The sequence below is a fragment of the Lissotriton vulgaris genome, chromosome 1_2 (genome assembly GCF_964263255.1).
Source record: "Lissotriton vulgaris chromosome 1_2, aLisVul1.2, whole genome shotgun sequence".
NCBI lineage: Eukaryota > Metazoa > Chordata > Amphibia > Caudata > Salamandridae > Lissotriton > Lissotriton vulgaris.
Genome location: NC_141686.1, coordinates 126,146,576 through 126,170,534, shown reverse-complemented (window position 1 = coordinate 126,170,534; position 23,959 = coordinate 126,146,576). Strand labels below are relative to the sequence as shown.

Here is a 23,959-nt window from a genome sequence, read left to right as displayed (position 1 = left end):
ACATTTAGAGGACGGAGAAGGGTTAGGGTTGTCTGTTGATAAAAGAGAAAAAGACATTGTTGCGAAAAAGAAACTTTGTTGATAAAGAGCACTTTATAGACTGAGAAAGCAAATAAAGCAAACCAAGACTGGAAAGAAAAACTTTTTCGCAAAAGAAGGAGCTACGCTGTTTTTGATAACATGGAGAACGGCAACCCAAACCGAAAAGCTAAATGTATAGTAGGTACACTAATAGCAGTAGTCATTTTTCTCATAATTACAGTAGTGACAATATCATACATAATAGGAAATGAAAGAGATAAAGAAACAACAGATGTAAAGCCTGTAACGACTTTGAGAACTGCTCTTTTGGAGAAGAATGAGGAGAGCAATGTGATACGTGAAAAGGCGTTACTGGCAGATGAAGCTCGTAGATTACACATAGACGAGTCACAGGGAAACTTTAGGTCAAACGCATATGCTAAACTATTGTACGAGTATATCGATGCCATGGAGGCCAAAGATTGCTATGTTTGTATGCAATTGCCGGCTTCTGTAGACGAAGGCATTAGATATCATCATCTCCCACTGACATATGGGATAACATGTAGTTTACTGCTTAGTATATTTTATGGTAGAGAAGGATTTGAGTACTACTTTTCAAATTATGATTCGGTACTGCCTGAAGTTCCGAATTATAAGCAAATGAATAAGTGGGACTATTATAAAAAGGAGGATAGACTAGCCAAATTCTTTCTTCCTTGGGATACACTAGATACTTCATATGCACGCAGAAATAATCTAACTTGCAAAGTGTCAGAGGTAGAGAAGAAGTTTATAGGACAAGTAGATGACAGATACAGAAGGCAGAAGATTCTGAAAATGTCAGGACAGTGGAAAACAGATTGGACCGAAGAAGAGAAGGCACATAAAAAGAAAGGTAGCAATGGTCCAATAGCATTGGATAGAACGCAGAAAGGAAAGTTATGTTTAACTCGAAGCAAGACATATTATGAGAGTGTATTTGTAGGTGAAGTAAATTGCGAACATGCTTTTAGATTAGAATACTATACGAAAGATTTTATGAAAGGGATGAAAGCTATTCCTAATGTGTATTTTGTATGTGGAAGAAATGCCTATGTAAAACTGCCTGACAATTGGTATGGTTCGTGTTACTTGGCAATTGTCTTCCCCAAAATATATCATGCAAAGGATTTAGCGATCATAGAAGGAAAGGCTTCGACGAGAGCGAAAAGGGAAGTAGGAGATGCAGAAGTAGTAGGAGATGTATTTGGAGCGATGTTTCCTATGTTAGGTTTAATCCTTAACGATGTTAAGATCAGGAGACTGGCTACAGTTGTAGATAGATTATCTGCAAGTACTGCAAGGTCATTAATGTTAGTAGAAGGCGAGATGCAGTCGATTAGAGCAATGGTTCTTCAGAACCGACTTGCTTTAGATGTACTGCTAGCAAAAGAAGGCGGAGTTTGTAAGGCTTTGAAGGTTCAGGAATGTTGTACTTATATTCCTGATAATTCAAAACCCCTTGAGAAAGTCATAAGCAACATTACACAGATTCATCAAGAGATCGAAGATTTATCAAAAATAAACGTTTGGGAAAAAGTCGGTCATGGAGTAGGAAAGGTTGGGAGTTGGTTTGCCAACCTTGGTAAAAGCATAGTATGGTATATATTAAAACCTGTATTAATAGTATTAATTTGTATAATCACATTGTTAGGTTTAGTAAAACTGTATAAATGGTATAGGTCGAACCGGTTGCAAAGATCCATGAGAGAGCAAGAAAGGAGATTAGCTGCGTTACAAGATCAACAGTACAAAAGCTTAAGAGCTCTCGAAACGATGAAAAGAGGGAATATTGTAACTAGTTCTGTGTAGAGATGTTATTCAAATTGCATTTAGTGATGACTCCTGGAAGTCATCAAAGGGGGGACTGAGAGAGCGCAAATTTGAATAAAAAATATGCATGAGCCATATTTACAAGCACATCGTATAAACGTAGGAATGAAATGTATATCGTAACGTGAAGTTGACACTTATAGCATAAAGTTAACCGATGTAATTGAAGTAATATAGGAAATGTAACTGTATTCACTTTAGAACGTGTATTAGATTTGGAAGGCCCGTATACGTAGTGGGCTAATGTAGAAATGTGTAGAAATGCTTACGAAACGTAGAACGTGCAAAGTAGAATTCATGTACGTGTGTAGCTTTAAATGGAGAAACCGCGTGAAATGTAACATGGAGAAATGTGCAGAGAACATATACGGCGATGTAACAAATGAGAATATAAAGTTATACTCTACGTAGTTTATATTCTATGTACAATATATTCACTTATACGTAAGGGATTTGCTAAATGCGATTGTATATAAATGTGTGTTAAAGGTTATACTGTGTAGAAAGCTTCTTGTAAGAATGTTGGAAAGGTTTAGGTCATTTGTGATTTTAACCTGACTGACCAAGGGGTCGCAGGAGGGTAGTCCGCTGTATGTAATTTAGTGGGCTCACAGGAGTCGTGAATAGCCTTGCTGTGAACGTGCGAGCCAAGGAGTCTAGCGCTTGCTAGATTTAAGGTGACAACGCTGGACAGAGTTTATGGCTTAAACGTGATAAGAAGCGCTTGGAATTTGAGAGTTGTTTTGAGAAGTCCATTCACAGGACCAAGAAAGGTTATATACATAACTATAAAGATTAAAGTTCTGTTGAGGTTGTTGACTTGTGCTCAGAGGATGTCAATTGTAATATTGAATGAGGTCACCAACGAGAAGACGAAGATGGCGTCGAAGGAAGAAAGGTCAACTTAACGGACGACGCGAAGAGACGAAGCAAGGAAAAGGCTAGAAGATTACCTCACGGGGAAAGTCCGTGGTGGGCGTCGAAGGGGCGTTCCACCCACACTGTGATTGTGTATTTTAGGGACAGCACCCCGGGGTGAAGATGGCAATTAGCGAAGGGAACAGCGAAGCGAATTGCTCAGAGGGAGCTCAGAGAGAAGGGCGAAGAGTAGATGACTTGAGCAGATGTGCTGAGAGAGATCAGAGCGCAAGAGAGCAGTAGGCCGAGGACCCTTAGAGAGCGGATGGGTAGGCAGAGAGGGTACTGCTTCTTAAACTTAAGTTACCTTTAGAGGCTAAGAGAGTTTGAACTTCTTTGGGAGTCAAACTGCTGACACCTTTTTAGGTTGAGGAACTTGCGAAGTAGGGATGTCACTTAGTATAGAGTAGGGACAGATTTAACTTGATTAATTTTCTCTTTCTGTAGATGACGCAAAGGAACCACTTCACATCGATGCTTTAATTTGCTGATTCACGAATTGATTTTGTATTCTTTTGTATACTTTTGAGATTTATCCTGAGAGGATTGTATTCGCATTTAAATTTGACTTTTATATAAAACTTTCAAAAACTTTACCAGTTGTAAGTGGTTCTTCAGAGTGGCGTCAGTTTATGGGGTTTATCTAACCTAAGCGGGGTTTGTCTTTTACTCAATGACAGATAAAGAGCGATCCAAAATTGACGAATGAGATAAGTTATTAAATTGATCATAAATTGATATCAAAATCTCATTCCCCGCAGATCCTTTATCAAGTGCGGTTTTTAACTTTTACTTTCTCGGTCGGTCCCAACTTCTGACTAATGTTCATAATTCTCTTTTTGAAGGAGTGTTAAGCAAGTGGAAATGTATACGTTTAATGGGGAGCTCATTGTTGGTGCCATTTCTTTGTTGCTGAAACATGTTCATTTTGCTGTTGTAGTTCACCTATGATGCTATGTGGGTATGAATGCAACTGTGCTGTTCAATTCCACTTAATCTGACACATCCCCCAGGGTCACAGCGTGCATTGGAGTGCCTGCAGGCAGCTGATGTTGATTCTGTCTGTGCACCTCTGCCATTCCCCAGGTTCTCAACAAGTCAATGTCAACAGATATTTTTGTGTATCCAGGTGGACACTTGTTTCTCCCATACAAGATCTTTAACCACATGCGCGCTAGCGGAATTCCGCTCCTACGCTGAGATTTTCAAAAGCGCATGTTACGTGACGAGCTGGGCTCGTCATCAGCGTGCGAGGAGGCTACGCCATGACGAGCCCAGCTCGTCATCAGCGTGGAAGGGGTTAATAACTATGTTCTTGGTTTTGGATGGGTCCGAGTAGGGTTTTGGCTGGTAAGTTGCTACTCACACCCTACAAGTGAGACAACAGTGCAATTAGTAAGTTATGGCTTATTTTAAAGATGTCAGATTATTCCATTCAGGCTGCCCATTATCTTCAGATCTAAGGTGTTCAGTCCATGAGGAGAACACACCTCACTGCCTTATGTTATTCTGTCTGAAGTAAGAGGACATGGAAAGAGGTACTGTCATTTCCACCTCATTATCTGTAAAGGAGCACAGATGTGTCCCTAGAGGTTTCATCTCACAAAATAATTGGCAACTGAAGCGGACAAACATTTATTTACGGGATAGATACATTTCCGTTTCTTCTAGAATCAAATTGTGAAGGAGTGCCTGCCCATCTCCACCCTTCACTGCTATCAGCAGTTTGTACCACGCCACATGCAGGTGATCAGTAGCTTCAGGGCGCTTGTGAGTGGCCGAACAATAGATGGGGTGAACGTGATAACATGACTGAGGCAGGTGTACTAAGGCTGTTTCCCAACTGCTGTGCTACTTCTTCTACTCTTAGAGCTGAGATTTTCATGAAAGTCTTATAGTCTGAATTCAGCAGCGTAATAGGACAGAATGTATGAAGCTCTGAGGTAATACTGAATAAGCAGCTACCTATGTTATGCCATCTATTAATGTAATAACTGCACTTTCACAATTGCTTTATTAATCTTCCTGCTTTCTCAAATTTGCTTGAAAATGCACGATTTTTCTTCTTTTTTTTCAAAAACCCCCCTTTTGGGGTTCAAGCTCGATCGCTACGGTGCTGTATGCAAATCACTTTGCGCCCCACCACTTTAAAATCTCACCCACTGCCCCTGCCTTGGGATTGCCTGATGTGCATCCCCTGATGTCCTGTGGTGTTTGTTCATTTTTGCTTTCATGTGCATCTGTGGTTGGTTTCATATGGCAGTGTAGTTCTGTGCTGGTGCACTTCTTGTGTGATTTGTGGTATGTTGTGTGTGTTTTGTTCCTGAGTGATGACTTTGTGCACTCCTGTTGTGTGTGTGCTCCCATTGCCTTTCCACAGTTTGGCTGACAGGGTATCTCTGTTTCTGATGGGGGTCTGTGTGTGCTCCTGTTGTGTTTGTGTGTTGTTTTTGGGCAGGCATCTGTTCAGGCATACCTGTGTGTGTGTTATGTTTGTGGCTACACCCAGGGTGTGTGTTTGTTTGTTTGTATGTGTATGTACTGGCAAGTATTGGCAGCCTTCAGTGTGTGTGGCACTGGTGTTGTGTGTTCTTTGTCAGCCCCTCCTGCAGTGGCTGTCTCCCTGGTTCTTTGTTGTGTGGTGCAGGGTGTGGATTGTGCCTGCTTGTTGCTTGTTGGTGTGCATGGGGGTGCACAGGATGGGCACCTGACCTGTGACTTAATGGGGTGTGTTGATGTAGGTTGGAGGGGGTGAGTCCCTGTGGTCTCTGTGCCCTGCCCATGCCTTGGACTGGCCCAGCCTTCTGCATTATGCGCATGTGTTGACCACTGTGGTGACGTGACCGGGATGTTGCTGCATGTTCGCGGTCGATGTGTGTGCAGGATGCAGTGGGGTGACTTGGTGGCAGGTGGGTCATGTGTAGGTGCCCTTGTGGATGTGTTGTTACCCCCAAGGGTGTCTGTTGTGGTTTAGAACCCTGTGTCAGCCTGTGTGTTGTGTGTTGTATTTGTGTAGTTGCGTACCTGCGGCGTCGTCCGCGGCGACCCAATAGATGATAGTGCTGTAGTAGGTACAGCACTGGAAACACATGTAGAGCTGGGTCCATGGCGATCGTGACCGGGTGGTGTGGACCGGGTCTCTGCTATCGCACTCCGCTGTCGAGTTTCCGCCGTCTCTGGTTGGGCGGTGTCTCCGCTGCGGTGCGTCTGCTTGTTTGGGCCATCCTAATTTGCAGGAGCGGGCGGACGTCATTCCGCACAGCGGTGAGTCTCCATTGGCTCCCACCGCCGTGGTGGCGGGTGCACTTTGATGGCGGTGCGCGTCGCTCCGCGGCGGATGGGAACTGACCTACATTTTGCTGTGCTAATATGGCGGACGTGTTTCCTGCTTCTCGCGGGCGGAAAAAGGCGTTTTTCTGCCCCGTCAACACCGCGGTGGTGCCACCGCCTGACATCCTAATGGACCCCTAAGTATCCCATAAAAGCAATATTATAAACAATGATATTTTACAAAACAATACTTTTTACAACAACATTAAATTCAACTTTTAAAACAATATTCTTACTTTCCTGTCCACGATATTCTTGACACAATATTTATGTATCACAATATTTTTAGTTTGATATTCCTACCAATCGCCCTGCCCATGTGATACCAATTCTATAAGAAATAAAAGCCTACACTGCTGATACCTGGCTGTATCTTTTGTTTGTGCTATAGGTGCTCAAGTGTACTTCTTCTTTGAGGATGGGAAGCTTGGCAGCTGATGCATGTTGTTTATCTGTTTTGTCAGAGAGCGAAACTTGCACTTCTAAAGCCTGGCTGTGGCTGTTACGTGAGTGGTGCTCTCACTGCTGATGGTGTGCTATAACTATTCTGTGAGGAAGGGAAGTTTGTACTGAAGCTACCCCTCTCATGTTTCAGACGCATTATTCACACCTGCGGTTGTGTACCTGTCTGTTGACGCCATTTGGGGTGTATCTGGCTGTGGCTTCTAACAATAATTGTGGGAATCCAGTAGGGTACCTTCGACCTTCAGGAAGGTTTGCCAAAGAAACAGATTGGACATTTCTTTGTATTCTGCAGTTTCGGAATGCCCTAGATTTGGTAGTTCGGTGGCAGTTTGTGTAAACTGTTTTTATTTCCTTTCTATAAATAGTAATTCTGCTTCTATTGCCTTTAAAATAATTAGTGAATAGTCTAGACCAAGGTTTCCCAAAATGTGGGTCGCAACCCACTGGTGCGCCGTGAGCAGATTTTTAGTGTTTTGTGAAAGTCCAAGCAATAAATAAAGACTCTTTTAAATTCTGTGTTTCTGTTTCTCGCATTTGCCTGGTGCTTCAAAGACGGAAGTCAAATGTCAGGCTATGGGGGTCATTAGGATCTCGGGAGGATCGCCACCGTCTGCATGGCGGTGGCGATCTGCCCGAGATCCCTCCCTGCCCGCCACCCATTTCCCCCCGCCATATTACTATGGCGGGGGGGGGGACCGGGCCAGACGGAAAGACCGTCCGCCGCTAAAAGAGTTTAATATGGTGGCGGTGTCTGTTAGGCACCGCCAGCCATATTACTATGGGGTGGAAACATGCCTTTCCGTGGCGGCCTTGGCGCCACAGAAAGGCATGCAGGAATTGCTTGCGGGGCCCGTTGCGGGCCCCCAGGGACTCTGGGTGGTGGGGGATGCACATGGGGAATACCTATGGTACCCCCTTCATTTCAATAAACAACGTGGCGGTGCCTGTCACGTTGTGCATTGGAATGTGCGGCATGCATTTTTAGCATTGCGGTGGGCGGTGCTTTCAGCACCGCCCGCCGCAATGGTGTTTGGGGGGCACCATGTGTGCCCCCTGGGCGTTGGAGGGCCCAGGAGGGATGGGGACCCTTCTAAGGGCCCCAAAAGTCGCTTTCCGTCAGCCTTTTTATGGCAGTCTGACCATCATCAGACTGTCGGAAAAGGACATTGTAATCCCTATGACGGTGCCTGAGTAGGCACTGCCCCTATTGTAGAGAATATGATCCGACCAATGGTCTGACGGGCTCCTTGAGGCTGCCAGAGTAGTTGGTCGTCCCTCCGGCGGATGCGGTCTGACTGACTCTGCTTTAACATCCTAATCAGCCCCTATGAATGGCATCAAAGCCCCATGATTAGGAACGGTAGCTCAAAACACGTAAAGCAGAGCAATGGACAATTGTACACTCCAGTAGAATCAAACAAAATGCAATGTCTTTCAACACACCTATCCATGTACATAATCTTTAAAGACATTTTTTGTACAATTTCTATATTTTTTTAGTAAAAGGGAGAAGGAAAGAGGGAACATTGTTTTTTTTCTATGTAGATTACCACATTGTACAAGGGTTTTATGGGCAAGTTAGTTTCAAGATTCCTTTTTCTGGATTTTAGGTGCCTTTATTACACACTGTTAGGTATTCCACAGCCTTTTCTACAGTTTCACAGCTTTCACCTAGCCTGCTGGCCCTGATTCCTCTCTGCTTCCAAGAGTGGTCTGTTACACTGCCTGGGCTACTAAAAGGCTTTCTCTTGCTGCCCCCGAAGCTTGGCCTGCTGATTTTTGGTATATGCTTATGATAACACGCTCTTCTTGATATCTCTGCCCTACATTGCTATGAGGAGGAACTAGACTAGGGTGGACAACAAGACTGAGGCCCTCCACTGACTGGCCTTACTTTTCCAATCTAAATAACTGTAAACGAATGCCCCTAACTCTGTCCATTACCACCGTCCACCAGCACTATCCCACCCTTTCCTTTTCAGTTTGATACACAGTGTTGCCTGTTTGGGAAATCTAAAACTCACATTCTGCCCCTAACAATGACCAAGCTAAGCCCCAATCTGCATCTCTATGGCATGACCAAAACCAAACGAGTTGTTTTCACTCACTGGCTGCCCAAGTGGGAGCAGCGACATCTCATGGTTATAATTACACAACAGAAAACAGTATGATGTTCATATCGGGGAGCTGCAACTACAACTGAGTAACTGGAACCCAACATTCAAGAGAAAGGTTACACAAGAATGAGTAAAGGGAAAGCATTTTAGGCCAGGACCTTCAGAAATCAAATTAGCTCCAGATATAAATATATTTTGTTGAATCCCAGGCAGACAGTCTTTGCTGTGCATTACTCAACTGCCTGTAGGTGCTGAGTCACCAGAGTTGCTCACGTGTGATTGTAAAAGTTGATGAGTTTTCCTTTGTAAATATACAAATGCTGATTCATCCTGCGGTGCTCTCTGTTTTTGTGGTGGCTTTGAGAGTGGTGATTTTTTATTTCACAAAATTTTTTCAAAAACATTTAGCGCCCGATGTAGGTAAATCTAATTTACCGACTCTAAAATACTGAATGTTACCGATTCGGTATTTTAGAATCGGTAAATGCTATGTAGGTAAAAAATCGGTATTTTTTACTGATTCGGTAAAATTCGGTATCTGAGATTCGGTATTTACCGAATCAGTATTTACCGAATCTGTATTTCCCATTCATTCCTATGGGCATAGGAATGAATGGGAAATACCGATTCAGTAAATACCTAATCGGAAAGCAAGTGCAACTGAAACTGAATCAGGCAGCCAATCAGGTGCTACCACCCTCTCCTCCCTACCAGGAGGTGGCTACACAGGCAGCTGCAAGTAATTAGAAGGTTCTGGAGAGGCAGTTAGAGCTGAGCTGAGTGCAGGAGCCACAGAAAGAGATTTGTACTTTTAAATTGTGAAAATGGCAAGCAGCAGTGAAAAGGAGCAGCCAGAGAGGAAGAGGAAACAAAAATTCAGCTCCACGGAGCTACAGGTCCTTGTGGAGGAGGTGGTAAGGGAACACCAGAATTTATTTGGCAAGCTGTCCCTGACTGTGCCTGAATCTGCCAAGAGAACGATTTGGCTGCACATTCAAACAAAGGTTAATGCTGTTGGAGTGACTCCAAGGGACATAGAGAACCTGAAGAAGAGGTGGTATGACCTCAGGAGCCTCACCAAGAAAAAACTCTCTGACATCCACAAACAGGCAAACAAAACTGGAGGAGGAAAGAACCGTGCACCACCCTGACTGACCTGGAGGAGCTGGTGGGGTCCACCATTGAACCTGAGAGCGTCTGTGGACTGGGAGATGCAGACAGCTCAGCCAGAGCTGCAAGAAAAAAAGGTAAGATGCATGCACAGCAATCAACCCCACCCCATCAGCCTTCCCTTTTCTCCATGTGGCATAGTTAACCCGAGTCAAGTAGAGGTTGCACTATACAGGAGCAATTTATCATGGGACATGTAGTCATTAAATGAAAGACCATGTCATTCAGCACAGCAAGCAAAAAGTCATGTAAAGTGTATAAGTGCGAAAAATTTAATTGTAGTGGTTGTGAGGCAGTAACACTGAGCTAATGTTCGTTTATATGTCCACAGGCGAGACATCTCGCAAGCACTCCAGGGAGACGGAAGGCACGGCATCAGAGAGGGATGACAGCCAGGATCCAGGACCAAGTGCAGGGAATGTCATAGAGGACACAGGTGCACCAACTACACAGCCACCATCCCAAGACACAGAAATGGCTCCACAACTGCATGCATCCCCAGAACGTTCAGGATACCCTCTGCTAATGTCCTCACCTGAACTGCCTGCATCACTGCCTCTGACGCAAAAGAGCATGAGTCATGTAGTCACCCCACTAGTTCAAATGGAGTCATCAGCAGGTGACATGGAGGGGGATGACACACAAACCATGGAAGGTGAAGGTAGTCCTGCAACACAGCAGTCCACTGCAGAGGTTGCCCGTACAGCTACCAGACGCCGCAGGCACAGAGAAAGCATTGTACCAGCACATGTCTAGGGTCCCAGTGTCTTCCGTGGCCTTGAGGGGAGCATGGTCAAAATACAGAGGATGCAGGGGAAGGCCATCCTGTCTGTGCAACGCCAGATGAGGAACCTAAACACACATATGGAAGGAATAGGGAAGGGCATTAGAGAACTGGTAGATGTAAACAAAGAGATGACACAATCGGTGCAGCTTCTGTGCACCAAACTGGACCAGGACATGGCAGCTAGGCGCAAGGAGAGGCAGCGTGCGCAGCAGCAAAATAGAGCTATTAACCGCCTGGCCACAGCCACTTCCCTGCTAGGCAGAAGAAGCATTAACATGCAGGATGGACTCACACACAACAGCAATGCGGTGTCTAGGGGCATTGCTAGTTTGACAAGTGCAGTAGAGGTGCTGATTAATTCTCAACTCTGGAAGGGTATACTCAGATGTGAGTCCCTTGCTCATTGCACCATCAGGATTCAAGCAAGCCGGGCCAACGACGGCTGAAATGCCAGAAACCGGTCCCCGGAAGCTTGTTCCCTTCCCAGTATAAGAATTGGCTTGGTAGTTTGGTTTGCCCTGTTCCCATCATGCACTGGGACAGGAACAGACTAATTTGCATGTAGCCAGGTTCTGAGCTGGGATGGTGCAGTGAGCTAAAAAACGGTGATGGATCAAGCCCTGATCTTTGGACTGGGTAAGAGTGGTCTGCCTAATTCAGACACTCTGTTCCTCACCACCCCCTTTTCTGAATCATTTTGTCCACCATAAGCGTGGCAGGGTATACTCAGATGTGAGTCCCTTGCTCATTGCACCATCAGGATTCAAGCAAGCCGGGCCGACGACGGCTGAAATGCCAGAAACCGGTCCCCGGAAGCTTGTTCCCTTCCCAGTATAAGAATTGGCTTGGTAGTTTGGTTTGCCCTGTTCCCATCATGCACTGGGACAGGAACAGACTAATTTGCATGTAGCCAGGTTCTGAGCTGGGATGGTGCAGTGAGCTAAAAAACGGTGATGGATCAAGCCCTGATCTTTGGACTGGTTAAGAGTGGTCTGCTTAATTCAGACACTCTGTTCATCACCACCCCCTTTTCTGAATCATTTTGTCCACCATAAGCGTGGAAGGGTATACTCAGATGTGAGTCCCTTGCTCATTGCACCATCAGGATTCAAGCAAGCCGGGCCGACGACGGCTGAAATGCCAGAAACCGGTCCCCGGAAGCTTGTTCCCTTCCCAGTATAAGAATTGGCTTGGTAGTTTGGTTTGCCCTGTTCCCATCATGCACTGGGACAGGAACAGACTAATTTGCATGTAGCCAGGTTCTGAGCTGGGATGGTGCAGTGAGCTAAAAAACAGTGATGGATCAAGCCCTGATCTTTGGACTGGGTAAGAGTGGTCTGCTTAATTCAGACACTCTGTTCATCACCACCCCCTTTTCTGAACGATTAATTCTCAGACAGCACACCCTACTGCTCTGGATCCACAAGAAAGTGAGGAAAGCACCAGTAGAAGCAGCATGGCAAGCCCCCTTGTTGTGGAGACACGGAGGAGCAGCAGCCCAAACTCAGAGTGAAGAGAGCCAGCCACTTACATCTGGCACTGGTAGGGTTGGGCGTAAATGACTTGTTCAGTAAATGGGGCAGTAACCCAGGACTACCATCCTTGCCTGGATGACGTTTGTGTTGCACATTTGTGCTATTGACCACCTGCGTAGTGACAAATATTAAACTACTTTGGGTGTATACTCCACCTGTCTGTGTCTCTTTACTTACTTAAAAGTAGTTGCGTGTGATCTCTTCCCATCTGTGTCTGCCATCTGTTGGTGTTGCTACTCCAGCAGTGTTGGGTTCAGGCAGTGCTTGTTCGTCATCATGGTCCTCATAATCAGATAATTCCACCTCGGTGACCTTTTTCATGGCAAGGTTGTGCAACATTGCACAGGTTGCAATCATCTTGCAGCAGGTCACTGGTGTATACTGGCGTGCCCCTCCACTTTTGTGGAGGCAGCGGAACCTGCTTTTCAACAGCCCAAAGGTGCACTCCACAATGTTCCTGGTAGATTTGTGTGCCCTGTTGTATCTCCTCTGGCTGGGGATTGAAGAGTTGAGGTAGGGAGTAAGGATGAAAGAACGGACCCCATATGCACTATCCCCTATAAGTAACAGAAAAAGACATTACTCATCCACACATACACATACATCTGCAATATGTATCAAGGGAGTATCACACAGTGTTTTACCTAGCACGTATCCTTCGCCAAATTCCCCCGCTGTCAGGGGTGTGTATATTCCACTGTTTTGAAAGATGTATGAGTAGTGGTTACTTCCCGGAAACTTGGCTACTATGTCCGTGATGATGTACTTTGCATCACAGATTACCTGTACATTTATGGTGTGGGTAGACTTCCTGATCCTATAAATGTACTCTGTGGCCGCAGGTGGACATATTGGTATGTGGGTGCCATCAATACAGCCAATTACGTTGGGGAAATGTGCCACTTGATAAAAGTCTGTCTTGGTCATGAGCTGTTCTGCGTGCATTGCAGGGAAGCTGATGTAATAATGCATTCCCTTCATCATGGCCTCTAGGAATTTCCTAAAAAAACGTGACAGGCAGCTCCGGGACACCCCACCTACCGCAGCAACCACACTCTGATACTCCCAGAGGCAAGTAGGTGTAGGCTACAAAGCACCTGCACATGGGGTGGGATGGCGTGCGCCCTTGGGGTTGGGTGCTCCAAAAGTGGGTGGAGGTGCCTGCTCAGCTCCAGGATGGTTTGAGGGGTATAGCCTGTACCTTTGTATGATCTCTGGCCCAGTCAGTTGGAATAGGGTGATTCTCTGCCTGTAGACCTCCTCCTCCCTTCTCCAGACCCTCTCTCTTTCTGCCTGGAGCTGTAGCCGCCTCGCAATCATGTAGAATGCCGCCATTCTGGTCAAACAGTTGCATTTTGGGCACTTTTTTATAGCCTGCACCTTGTTACCACCTGATTTGAATCCATGGTAAATACAGACATTTAAATACTGAATTTCATGTAAATTCGGTATTTTAGAGGTTACCTACATCTCAATAGTAATTTTTACCATTTCTTATTTACCGAATCAGTAATTTTACCGAATCATTAAATTTTCTGATTCAGTGAATTTTCCGATTCGGTAAAATTACCGAATCGTACGATTTTGTGGCCCCTACATCTCAAACACCAAATACCGGTCGGTAACGGACGAAATTCGGTATTTTCGGCCATTACCGACCGGTATTTGGTTACCTACATCTGGCCCTCAGTAGTACTTAACATTTAAAAGTAATCAATTTCATTACTTTATATAAATTTAAAGTTTTTACTAGCAACATAATTTCATTACTTTACATAAAAGTTACAAGGACCAGAAAGTAAAATAAGAAGGAAAAAATAAACTCAGTTTTCCAAAGTTAAACTATCACTATTTTTTAATATTGCAGTGTCAGGGAGGTGAGGGGAGAGTTCAAGTCCGGCAACAATTGGTTCAAGAGTTCTTTCTGCAGTATTGAATGCATTTTTAATTTTGTTTATTGACTGACAAGCGAATTAATGCAAATAGACACTGCGCCAAGTTCCAAAGTAAACACACCCTGCACAGCTGGTAAAAGGACGTGCACACAGAGTGCCACAAGATCATGGTTTTATGTATCTAAGTACTGGAACGAAGTAGATGGCTGCGAGATTACACACACCATGATATTCACCAAGGACTCGCGAATTAAGCTCAGCGATGGGCAAACCATGCCCTTGGTGGCCTTCGGCACATATATGCCTGACAAAGTAAGTGCATTTCTGTAGGTAATTAAAGGTTGGTAGTATTAAATGTTGCCAATGGGAATGCTTTTTCCTTTCCCAACCTATTTATTCATATTTTTAGCACCAGTGGCTCCTCACTTCCACTTCCCCATCCGTTACTATGACTTTCAATTTTCTTTTAATTGCTCAAATCTGACTTCAGTTTCAGTGTTTCTTTCTTTCTTTCTTACTTTCTTTCTTTCTTTCTTTTTTTCTTTCTTTCTTTCTTTCTTTCTTTCTTATCAGTCTCCTTTTAATATTACACTTACTTCTTAAATGTTTTTTTCCATATTCTTTCATTTGCTTTTGTTTTTTCCATAATTGTATTTCTTTATTTAGTGATTTCCCTTTCTTCATTTCCAACCTCTCTTCTTTCCTTCATTCTTCTTCTCTCTTTTTCTTGTTGCTTCATAATTTTTCTTCACATATTGCTTTCATCCCAGCTTTCTTTTTTTACACTTTATTCACAGTCATTCCCTCTTTAATGTGTTCTTTATTTACTTACTACTGCTGTCCTTTGTGCCTTTTTCACCTTTCTATTTTCTGTTTCTTCTTTTTCTTTCGTCTTTTCTTTCCTTCTTTCCCTTTCTTTCCTTTCAATTAATAATTTCCTTAATCTTCATTTTTTCCCTTCAATTTATTTTCTTTTATCCTTGTATTCCCTCTTTTCATATTTTTCCTTGTGTTTTCATTTTGCTACTTACATTTTTTCCACACAATCTTTACATTTTCTTACGTACTCTCACTTGTAGTTCTTCATCTTTCTTTTCTTTTGAACCCTGATCTTCATATTGTGCACTTTTACCCTAAACTCCATTATAGCACCCTAGCTGTCTTGGTTTCTAGAGGAGTAAGCCTGTTGTTCGACCAGCATTAAAAGCACAATTCTTCTGATTTGCTCAACCGGTCAGCATCCTTTGTTGTCTTAATGGCTTCGAGAATCAAACACAAATTGATTTCATTCACAAATATGATATTTCTGCCACGGCCTGAGGAACGCATTTATGATGGTCACAAGTGGATGTTACTGATTTTAATTGATTCTTGTTCAGTAACAACCAGCAGGAGATTCTGACCTGTTTAGACCCGCAAGCCTCGGGGAAACCACTCAGGGATTCATTGACCTTGAAAATTCAATTGATGCAATGCTGACAGTCCCAGTAGCCTCCCCCTGTGTGGCAGCCCCAAGATGGTTTGACAGCGAGTGCTCGGGCTCTTATAGTCCTGAAGATGGTCTTGAAGCAGATTTCGCAAAATAGAGCCCGGTGGCAGCCAGCTGCATCACCTATAAGCAGGTGGTTAAGAGGCGTAAAAGCCAACTACAAAAATCAGCCTAGGAAGATCTAGCAGAGGCATGTAATAAAAGGGATAGGACTAGTTTCTGGAGGGTCACCAATAATCTCTGTTTCTCAGACATGGATAAACGAGGGTTAAGTCACAACATCCCCTCAGATATATGAAAGGATCACTTTGAGGCAGTATACAATCATGGCCCTAGTGAGTCAAAACCACAGAACCCAATTTCCCTCCACAGGTCTGATCCCATTAGCTTCACCCTGCTGAGATCAAAAAGGGAATCGAAAGATTATCCTGAAACAGGGCTCCGGGACCCAATGGGATTCCTCCTGACCTCTTTTGTCATAACTCAGATGTATGGGCTTCCATTCCATTCCATTCCAATCCACTCTTAAGGTCCTAAACGCAGCAGTATCATCATTTATCCCATCATTTTGGTCCTCTGCCATAATTTTTCCGATCTTTAAGAAGAGAGATAGGAATAGCCCATATTGTTATCGTCCCATAACTCTTATAGTCGCCACAGTAAAAGTCCTTGGGCAGGTTCTCCTTAACAGACTGTCAGACTGGGCAGACTCCAATCTAATAATCTTGGAGGTGCAGTATGGGCTCCGGTTTGGAAAATCCACCACAGATCAGTGTCTTAACCTTTACCTTTTAACTTCTAAATATACGTTAGCTAAACCAGGTTCGTTGTTCCTCGGTTTCATGGATCTCACATCGGCTTTTAATTAGGTGAACAGCAGTAAACTATGGAAATTGCTTTGGGACTTGGGGGTTGACGTGGCGATAATTAATGTGTTAATATCCCTACATTCTAACACCACTGCTGTAATTAGATATAACCAGGAGCGGAACACCAACGACTTTTTCAAATGTTCAAGTGGGGTTAGGCAGGGATGTATTTTAGCCCCTTTTCTGTTGACATTGTATGTTAATAGTCTAGATGCATCCCTGATGCCCTTACAGGCCGATACCCCTAGGATAGGTGCGAGACCGGTCCCCATTCTATTGTATGCGGATGACGCGGTCCTTCTCTCGCGTACACCGAAGGGCTTGCAGATCTTACTTGACAGGTTTATGTCTTTTATGAAGGAAATGGATCTGTTACCGAACCTATCCAAATCATGTATCATGGAAATCGGTAAACAGGGAACCAGACATAATTCTTACAAACTTTGCACACACTGCTTTCTCCTATCTGAGCATTTTATTTGATGAGAAACTTAACTTTCAAAACCTACAGGAGGGGAAGCTCACAGAAATGGCGGGATCAATGGGAGCAATTGCAAACTATGCCCACAGATTGGGCACTTGGTCCCTGGAAATAATTTTAAAACTGTATAACTCTTTTTGTATTTCCAAGGTTCTTTACAGCAGCGAGGTTTGGGGGTACACAGTGGTTAGTAAACTCCAAAATGCAGAAAACAAATATTTTAGATGCATTTTGAAAGTCCCACCGAGCACCCCCTCATATTCTCTACACGAGGAACTAGGGACCAGGTACATTATGGACATGGTTTCGACTCAAGGTCTCAATGGATACCCTTCATTTTATTTTATTTTGTAAATATTTCTTGCATCCTAGAAGAGTGTTTCTCAAAGGGCTTTTAAAATAACTGGGATTTAGGCAGGTCCGTATTGCCTTATTGTTTTTATAGCTTTTACCTAATGTTAACACCATTTTTTGCGTCAGCAATTTTTTAAGATTTGCCCAGAGGTTGAGATGCACTAGAGGTGATTAATGGTTACTTCCCACCTGCATATTTGCACATTGTTATGCTGCTACATATGTAATGTACCCTTACTGCTTAATGTGGACCACGTATTACCCTGAGTCTGTCAATTTCTGCTTGCGGCTCCTCAGCTTTTGTTTTATTGTTTTAGCTGTCTGTTGGATATCATGTAAATCTGTATATATGGCCATAGTGTAGTTAACAAGTGGATTTGATGTGCTAATTTTTATTTGTTTTTAAAATGTCTCTTTTATGGCTGTATTGACTGCCGAATAAAGATTATTATTATTATTATCATTCACAAATATTATAGGTCAGTCTCATTTTTTTAGAGGTTTATATTCGGACTATAATTCGATATTTAACTCCTCCTGAAATCTTGGTATGTTTGCTCTCTATCTGTAGTTTTCGACTGGTAGGAGAGGCAATCTGGCTGGGTCTGTTGCACTGGAAGTTTGATATTTCTTTGGAAGCTTCAGTTCACACATCAAATTGCACCTCTTGCCTTCCCTGGGACAGTCAGTTGTATTGGCCACATCTAGATTAATATTATTACTGATTGTGACCCAATGGGTATTAATAGGAACACGACCTCCACATAAAATGCATGGTTGGTGAGTTTCCTTCATTGAGTTAGTCTGCTCTTCTGTTGGTAATTCCTTGGATTCTGTGGAGAAAGAAAAAGCCAAACACTTTTTGCATCATCACAAAATAAAATGTAGACGGAGTGTTGAATCTTTTCAAGTCACAGATCTGGGTTTAATCCCCCATTATTTTGCTCACCACATCACCCCAGTTTGGACGCAGCCATATACAAATCAGTATTGACCCTGCTCCCAATGGGAACGTCTAGCGCGAACTGCCAAGCCAGGTCCTCACTGGACTGGAAACTATCATCAGCCAGGCTAACTTGAATCCAGTGGCACAGCGAGGAAGGGACCCACATCTAGGCATACCTAATGCAGTCATGGCCCTTTCCACCTCCCATTTAGACTATAGTTTTGTTCTCCACCAAAAGTGCTGATAGAGCGCAGGTTCAACTGTCCGTTTTACCATACTCACCTGGGCCCATAAAAACTATATACGCAAATGAACAGGTAAACCTTCACTCATATCCAATATTGTTTAACCATTCAGGACCTATACCATTTGATTTACCAATCCTAGTCTCCTGGTACCTGAAATCCTAAAGGATCAAGGAGTTAGAATAATAGGTAGAAAATATATCACTTGCACTCATATAATAACCACAGACTCTGGAAAAGTTTAAACTCTTTATCTATGTAAATTATTAAATGTCAGTGTCCATACTACATAAATTGAAACTTGATCAATGAACAAGAATATGATTAAGGTAAGATGAAATGAGCAACTTTCATTAAGCATTGAAACATAGGGAGGGTAGAAAAGGGAAAAACAGTACAATGACGAACCCACATTAATTATTATTTACCTAAAATGGTGTGAAGACCAACCCTGGCCATGGGCTGGGTCAAAGGACAGAACCCCAAAGTGCAGGTGCCAGCAGGAAATAATAGGTGCAAACCAGAATCAGGATAAGTTTGGACCAAAATTGGATCCGGACAGGACCACCTCAGGCTAAGACCGGCACCCACAGCTAACGTGCTATGCATGCGTTGCACCTTCTCTGCAGCCAACAACCAAACCCCGATTGGGTCTTCAAATCTCCCTTCCCAGTAACCCCGATTGGGTTATCGATTCTTCTGACAGAGTGCTCCGCCAGCACCTCTGCTCTCGATCGCCTATTGAGTGCGTTGGGTCGGTGACAGGTCAGCTATTCGGACAAGTCGGACAAATTAACTAATTAAGCTTACTCTAGTTATAGTATTTTCCAGGGCAGTGTACCACTACCCAATGTTGCAAGTGTAAGGATCCTCAATTTTGATTGAACAAAAGGATGAGGAGAGGTCATCACACATACCAAAATGAAACTTTTCTTCTGAATATTGAAATTAGCGTTCCCGCCCATCAATTTATTTTTTCCCATACGTTTTTATTCCACCCAACAATTGAATGTTCCTATAGAAATACAATGTTAACAGTTTGTCTTCCGCTTGGGGTCAGCACGTTAGGTTTTCAGGCGCATCTTCTAGTGTGATGAAAGTTTGGCTTCAGTACAATGACAAATGACTTAAGTTCTTTCTTGGAGTTTGACATGCGCAGTGTGGGTTTCAAATGAAATGAAATGAAATTTGATTTGTAGAGCGCATGGCTGCCCGAAAGCGTCCCAGCGCTTGCTTAGGGCACCCGTCCTTGTATTCCCCTGCGAGATAACCCATTACTGGGCATCCCCAAGGTGAAAGCCAGGCATCCCGCTGCAAGGGGCCGTTGTGGAGATTAAGCAAGCTATTGCCCAGAGTTACAGAGTGGGACTCCATGATTGGAATAGGCACCGAGGCGAGAATTGTCAGGTCCGGGGAAATTTAAGCCCAAGACCCGCCGAGGTGGGGAATTGAACCCTGGTCCGGGCCAGACCTCTGCATCAGGGTCTGCCGCTCCAACCACTTGAGCCACACTTCTCAAATGGAGTAATAGCACCTCCCAGGCCCGAAATGTAATATATGAAAAAATAGAAAAGAAACAGTTTTAGAACACAGAATAAATGAATGCACTGTATACCACTTATCTCTATTCCCATTGATTTATTTTAACTATTGCTTTAAGTGTTTAGGCAATGCATGATGTTAGCCTGGATGGGATCACTGACTGGCCTTTCCAGTTGACTTCATGTTCAGAGCCTTTCTGCTACAATATTGTTCGGTCTGTTTTTTTTAGTTTAATGACCACTACCCACAGGTCTACTCTTGTGAATCCAAGCACTATGCATATGACAGGTCCTTCAGGCTTCCCAGCTAGTAATATTTGCTGTGCTTAAAGTCAGCGACACTCTTGAGAGCGGCAAAATATTCTAACAAAGCCCTCCTTTTCACCCCAAAGTCCCCATTTGGCTCCAGTATCCCTTCAAAAACTAAGAAATTAAGTTTTGTCTCTCTGCACGAGTCACACACCAATAGGATGTTGCAATAAGAGGCTTAAGGGGATGGCCAAAGGTACTCAATGTCCCATGATGGTTCTCCCATTTGCCTGTTCCTCTTTCTACCTGGTGTGCTGAGAGAAATAGAAAAGGACCCCCAGGCGAGCAATGGCTGGTATGCACTGCATGCTGGTACAAAAGGATGAAAATTCAGGGCAGGTACAGAACCTAGCAGGTTAAAGGATAGATACACAAAACAAGCAAGTGCGGGCTGGTCCTTGTAACCTTTTCTTTCTGCCCCAGCGAATCACTTTATTCTCTCCTAATACCTACCCAAGTCCATAAAAAGGAGTATATATTTACACATAGCTATTTATGGACTGTGTACCAATAAAGAGCGCCACAGAAACCTGAAATAGAGAGGAAGTCCAAAACTATGGTTCTGGACAGTTTGCAGTGAGGAAGCACGTCTGTGGAGATGATTACTACTGTTTTTAGATGAAGTGTTCTGGGAAGTCAGAAGTTTTCAGGTCTTTCAGAGTCACAGGAGTGTTGGGCATGATGGGAATGTTATTCCAGAGCTTGGGAGTATAGCTGGAGAACGCCCATTTTCCGTTATTTATATGCAGATTTATGGCCTATATATTGTAGAGATGTTACTATTACCCAATGTATGGTACTCAATTTACTGACCTTTGGGAGGATGGGAGGCTGGGGCAGTTTTGCATTCATTGACTATACTTAGAATGGTCTTATGTTAATGTTCTGTTTTCTCCAGATTCCAGTCTCCATGGTAATGACTGCACTTAGGCAGTTAGAGACTGAGGATTGGAGAGGCTGGCAGCAGTAGTTGGTGGTGCTATAAGAAATAAACGGGACTACCTACTTATACAGGGTTTGTCATATTTAACACTGGCGACGACGGGAAGCTTGTTGGGGACAAGCACAACCACCACCAATTCCCCCATGAACCCACAGATTTTTTTTTTGTGAACTGTGCACTGCTGCCAATTGGGAGGATTAATCTGCATCTTCATGTTGTTTTTTATCTTCGTCTAAATAGACTGGACTAATCAAACGGTGAACTGGATTGAGGAATCCCTAATTGTGAATAGACTTGGATGATGTTTCCATAGCCGTTCTGATCGTAAAAGACTTTTGCTTGTGCCTATGAAACTAATTTGGATTTTCTGTTCTTTGGTCTGGACTATAACAATTTTGAGGCAAACTGCATTGTGCCTAGATCGCATTGTTTATTACTCGATGGATGTGCGCAGAGAAAGTTGCTTTCATTTCTGACATTCCATATTTGAAATCCGCCACAGCATTTTTCAAACGTTGTGTTTACCTTCAAAGTCTTGGCTCAAGCGAGTTCCCGCATGTGTTCCTTCCTCATGAATACAATCGCTGCTTTGACTTCAACGTTGTGTGTCATCACACAATTAACGTCATAACGTTTGACGTGCAGCCATCTTGTTTGCACCGTTCCCATGACTACGCTGATTGTGAAGCAATCTTCAACGCAGTGATTCATCGCGCACACAATGTCTTAACGTTTGGCATGCAGCAGCTTTATTACATTATTTCCATGACTACGTTGATTGCTGAGGAACGCGAACTATGGTGAAAAGGCATAACAACACAGATTTGTATTTGTATTTTAATTTAGATTTCACCCAATTTCACCCTAATTTCTTTGGTGTAAAACTTCATATAACATTAATTAGTTTTTTTTTCAGCTAGTTTTACATTACTGTGTACATTATCTTGACATTTTATCACAATGTCTTCAACTTCCATGAGCCAACTTCCTGCTTTCCTTTGTGAAAAAGGTGAGCCATTACTTCCATGGAAACGCTGGAAGAACTTGTTTGATTCTTATTTGGTGGCTGTGGGTGGTGAAAGGTTTTCTGCTTTTAGGAAACAGGCAATTCTCCTTCACAATTTGAGTGTTGAAGGTCGCAACATATATGACAGCATTGTGAGGGTTCCGGGCAACCTGCTGATGTCTTTGAGATGTCTATGAAAATGCTAGAAAATTATTTTGGTCCACGCATAAATGTAGTTTTGGAAATTTTTCATGAGGATCCAGTGAAAAGGTTGGAAATTATGTAGCATCTTTACAGACATTAGCTAGAACCTGTGAATTTGGGGAATTAACTGAATCTTTAATTTGTTACCAACTAGTACGATGTACTTATAGTTCTAGAGTACAAGGGAAATTTTTGTCGAGAAACCCATCTTTGAAAGAAGCCATTTCTATAGTCAAAGGTCTTGAGAACATCTCTGGGTGGGTGAAAGAAATGAAAGAACACAAATCTACCCCTGACAATACTCTAACACCTAGTAATATTCATGAAGTCTCTATTACTGATATCCAGCAAGCTGTTTGTGACAGCATATGTAATTCTACAACAAAATTTCATTTTGAACGTGGTAAAGTGAAATGTTATTGATGTGGGAGTGTTAACCATTCTTCTAGTTTTCCCAATTGCTATGCAAAATCTTCCACTTGTCTTAAATGCGGCATAAAAGGTCATTATGCTAGAGCCTGTAGATCTAGTAGTAAAGTACATAGTGTTGAAAATGTTGAAACTGTAACTATCAATCTCAGAATGACTGTATCTAATGTAAGAAGTGATGGAGTTATAGATGCTGAACCTATCTTTATGCCTGAATGTGATATTCAAATTGGTGAAAAGTTCTTTGTTGTATTAGCAGATTCTGGATCTCCTTTCACAATGGTTGGTACTGAATTGTGGAACAAAACTTTTCCTGACATTCAATTACTTTCTCCTGATATTAACCCAATCAGTTATGGGGGAGCACGTATTGATGTGTTGGGTTACACTGTTATGAGGATAAGCTTTAAAGGCAGAGAAACTATTGGGAAGATATATGTGGTACATCGAGGCGACAATCTTTTGCGATGGAGGCATCAAAGACACTTGGGCATATTTCTTAATCCCAATGCTCTTAAACCTTCTGACCAAGTAATGCTAATTGACTACAATTCAAACTCCAACAAATTCTTTGAGGATTTTCCTCAAGTCTTTTCAGATAAGCTTGGATTGTTAAAAGACTTTGAACATTGTATCATTCTTACCAAAATTCCAGTACCATGTGTACACAAGGTCAGAAAAGTCCTAAATATGATCATCGCTCCTCTGAAAGTTGAACTTGACAGATTGATTAGTCTAAATGTGATTGAAGAAAATGAATCGTCTGAATAGTTGGCCCCATTGGTTTTGGCCCCTAAGGATGGTGGAAAGAACATTAGGATGTGTGTGGACCTCTGAGGTCTCAATAAATGGATATAGATGGATCCCTAACCTCTCCCCAACATTGCAGAACCGAATACTATGTTAAATGGAGCAAAAGTTTTCTCTGTACTAGATTTGTCTTCGGCATATCACCAGGTGCCACTTCATCATGACTCAAACATCTGACGTCTTTCGTAACACCACTCGGGCATTCCAATTTGTCAGAATG

General features: G+C 43.1%; 1 protein-coding gene across 1 annotated transcript in view; it reads left to right on the top strand.

Annotated features, from left to right (window-relative positions):
• The first annotated feature begins 14,280 nt into the window (after positions 1 to 14,280).
• Positions 14,281 to 23,959, top strand: part of LOC147734674 (estradiol 17 beta-dehydrogenase 5-like) — a 399,626-nt gene continuing 389,947 nt past the window's right edge. The window contains exon 1 of the mRNA XM_086952968.1: positions 14,281 to 14,425. Within this exon, the coding sequence (XP_086809094.1) occupies positions 14,339 to 14,425 (87 nt within the window). The 5' untranslated portion in view covers positions 14,281 to 14,338. The remainder of the gene's footprint in view (positions 14,426 to 23,959) is intronic.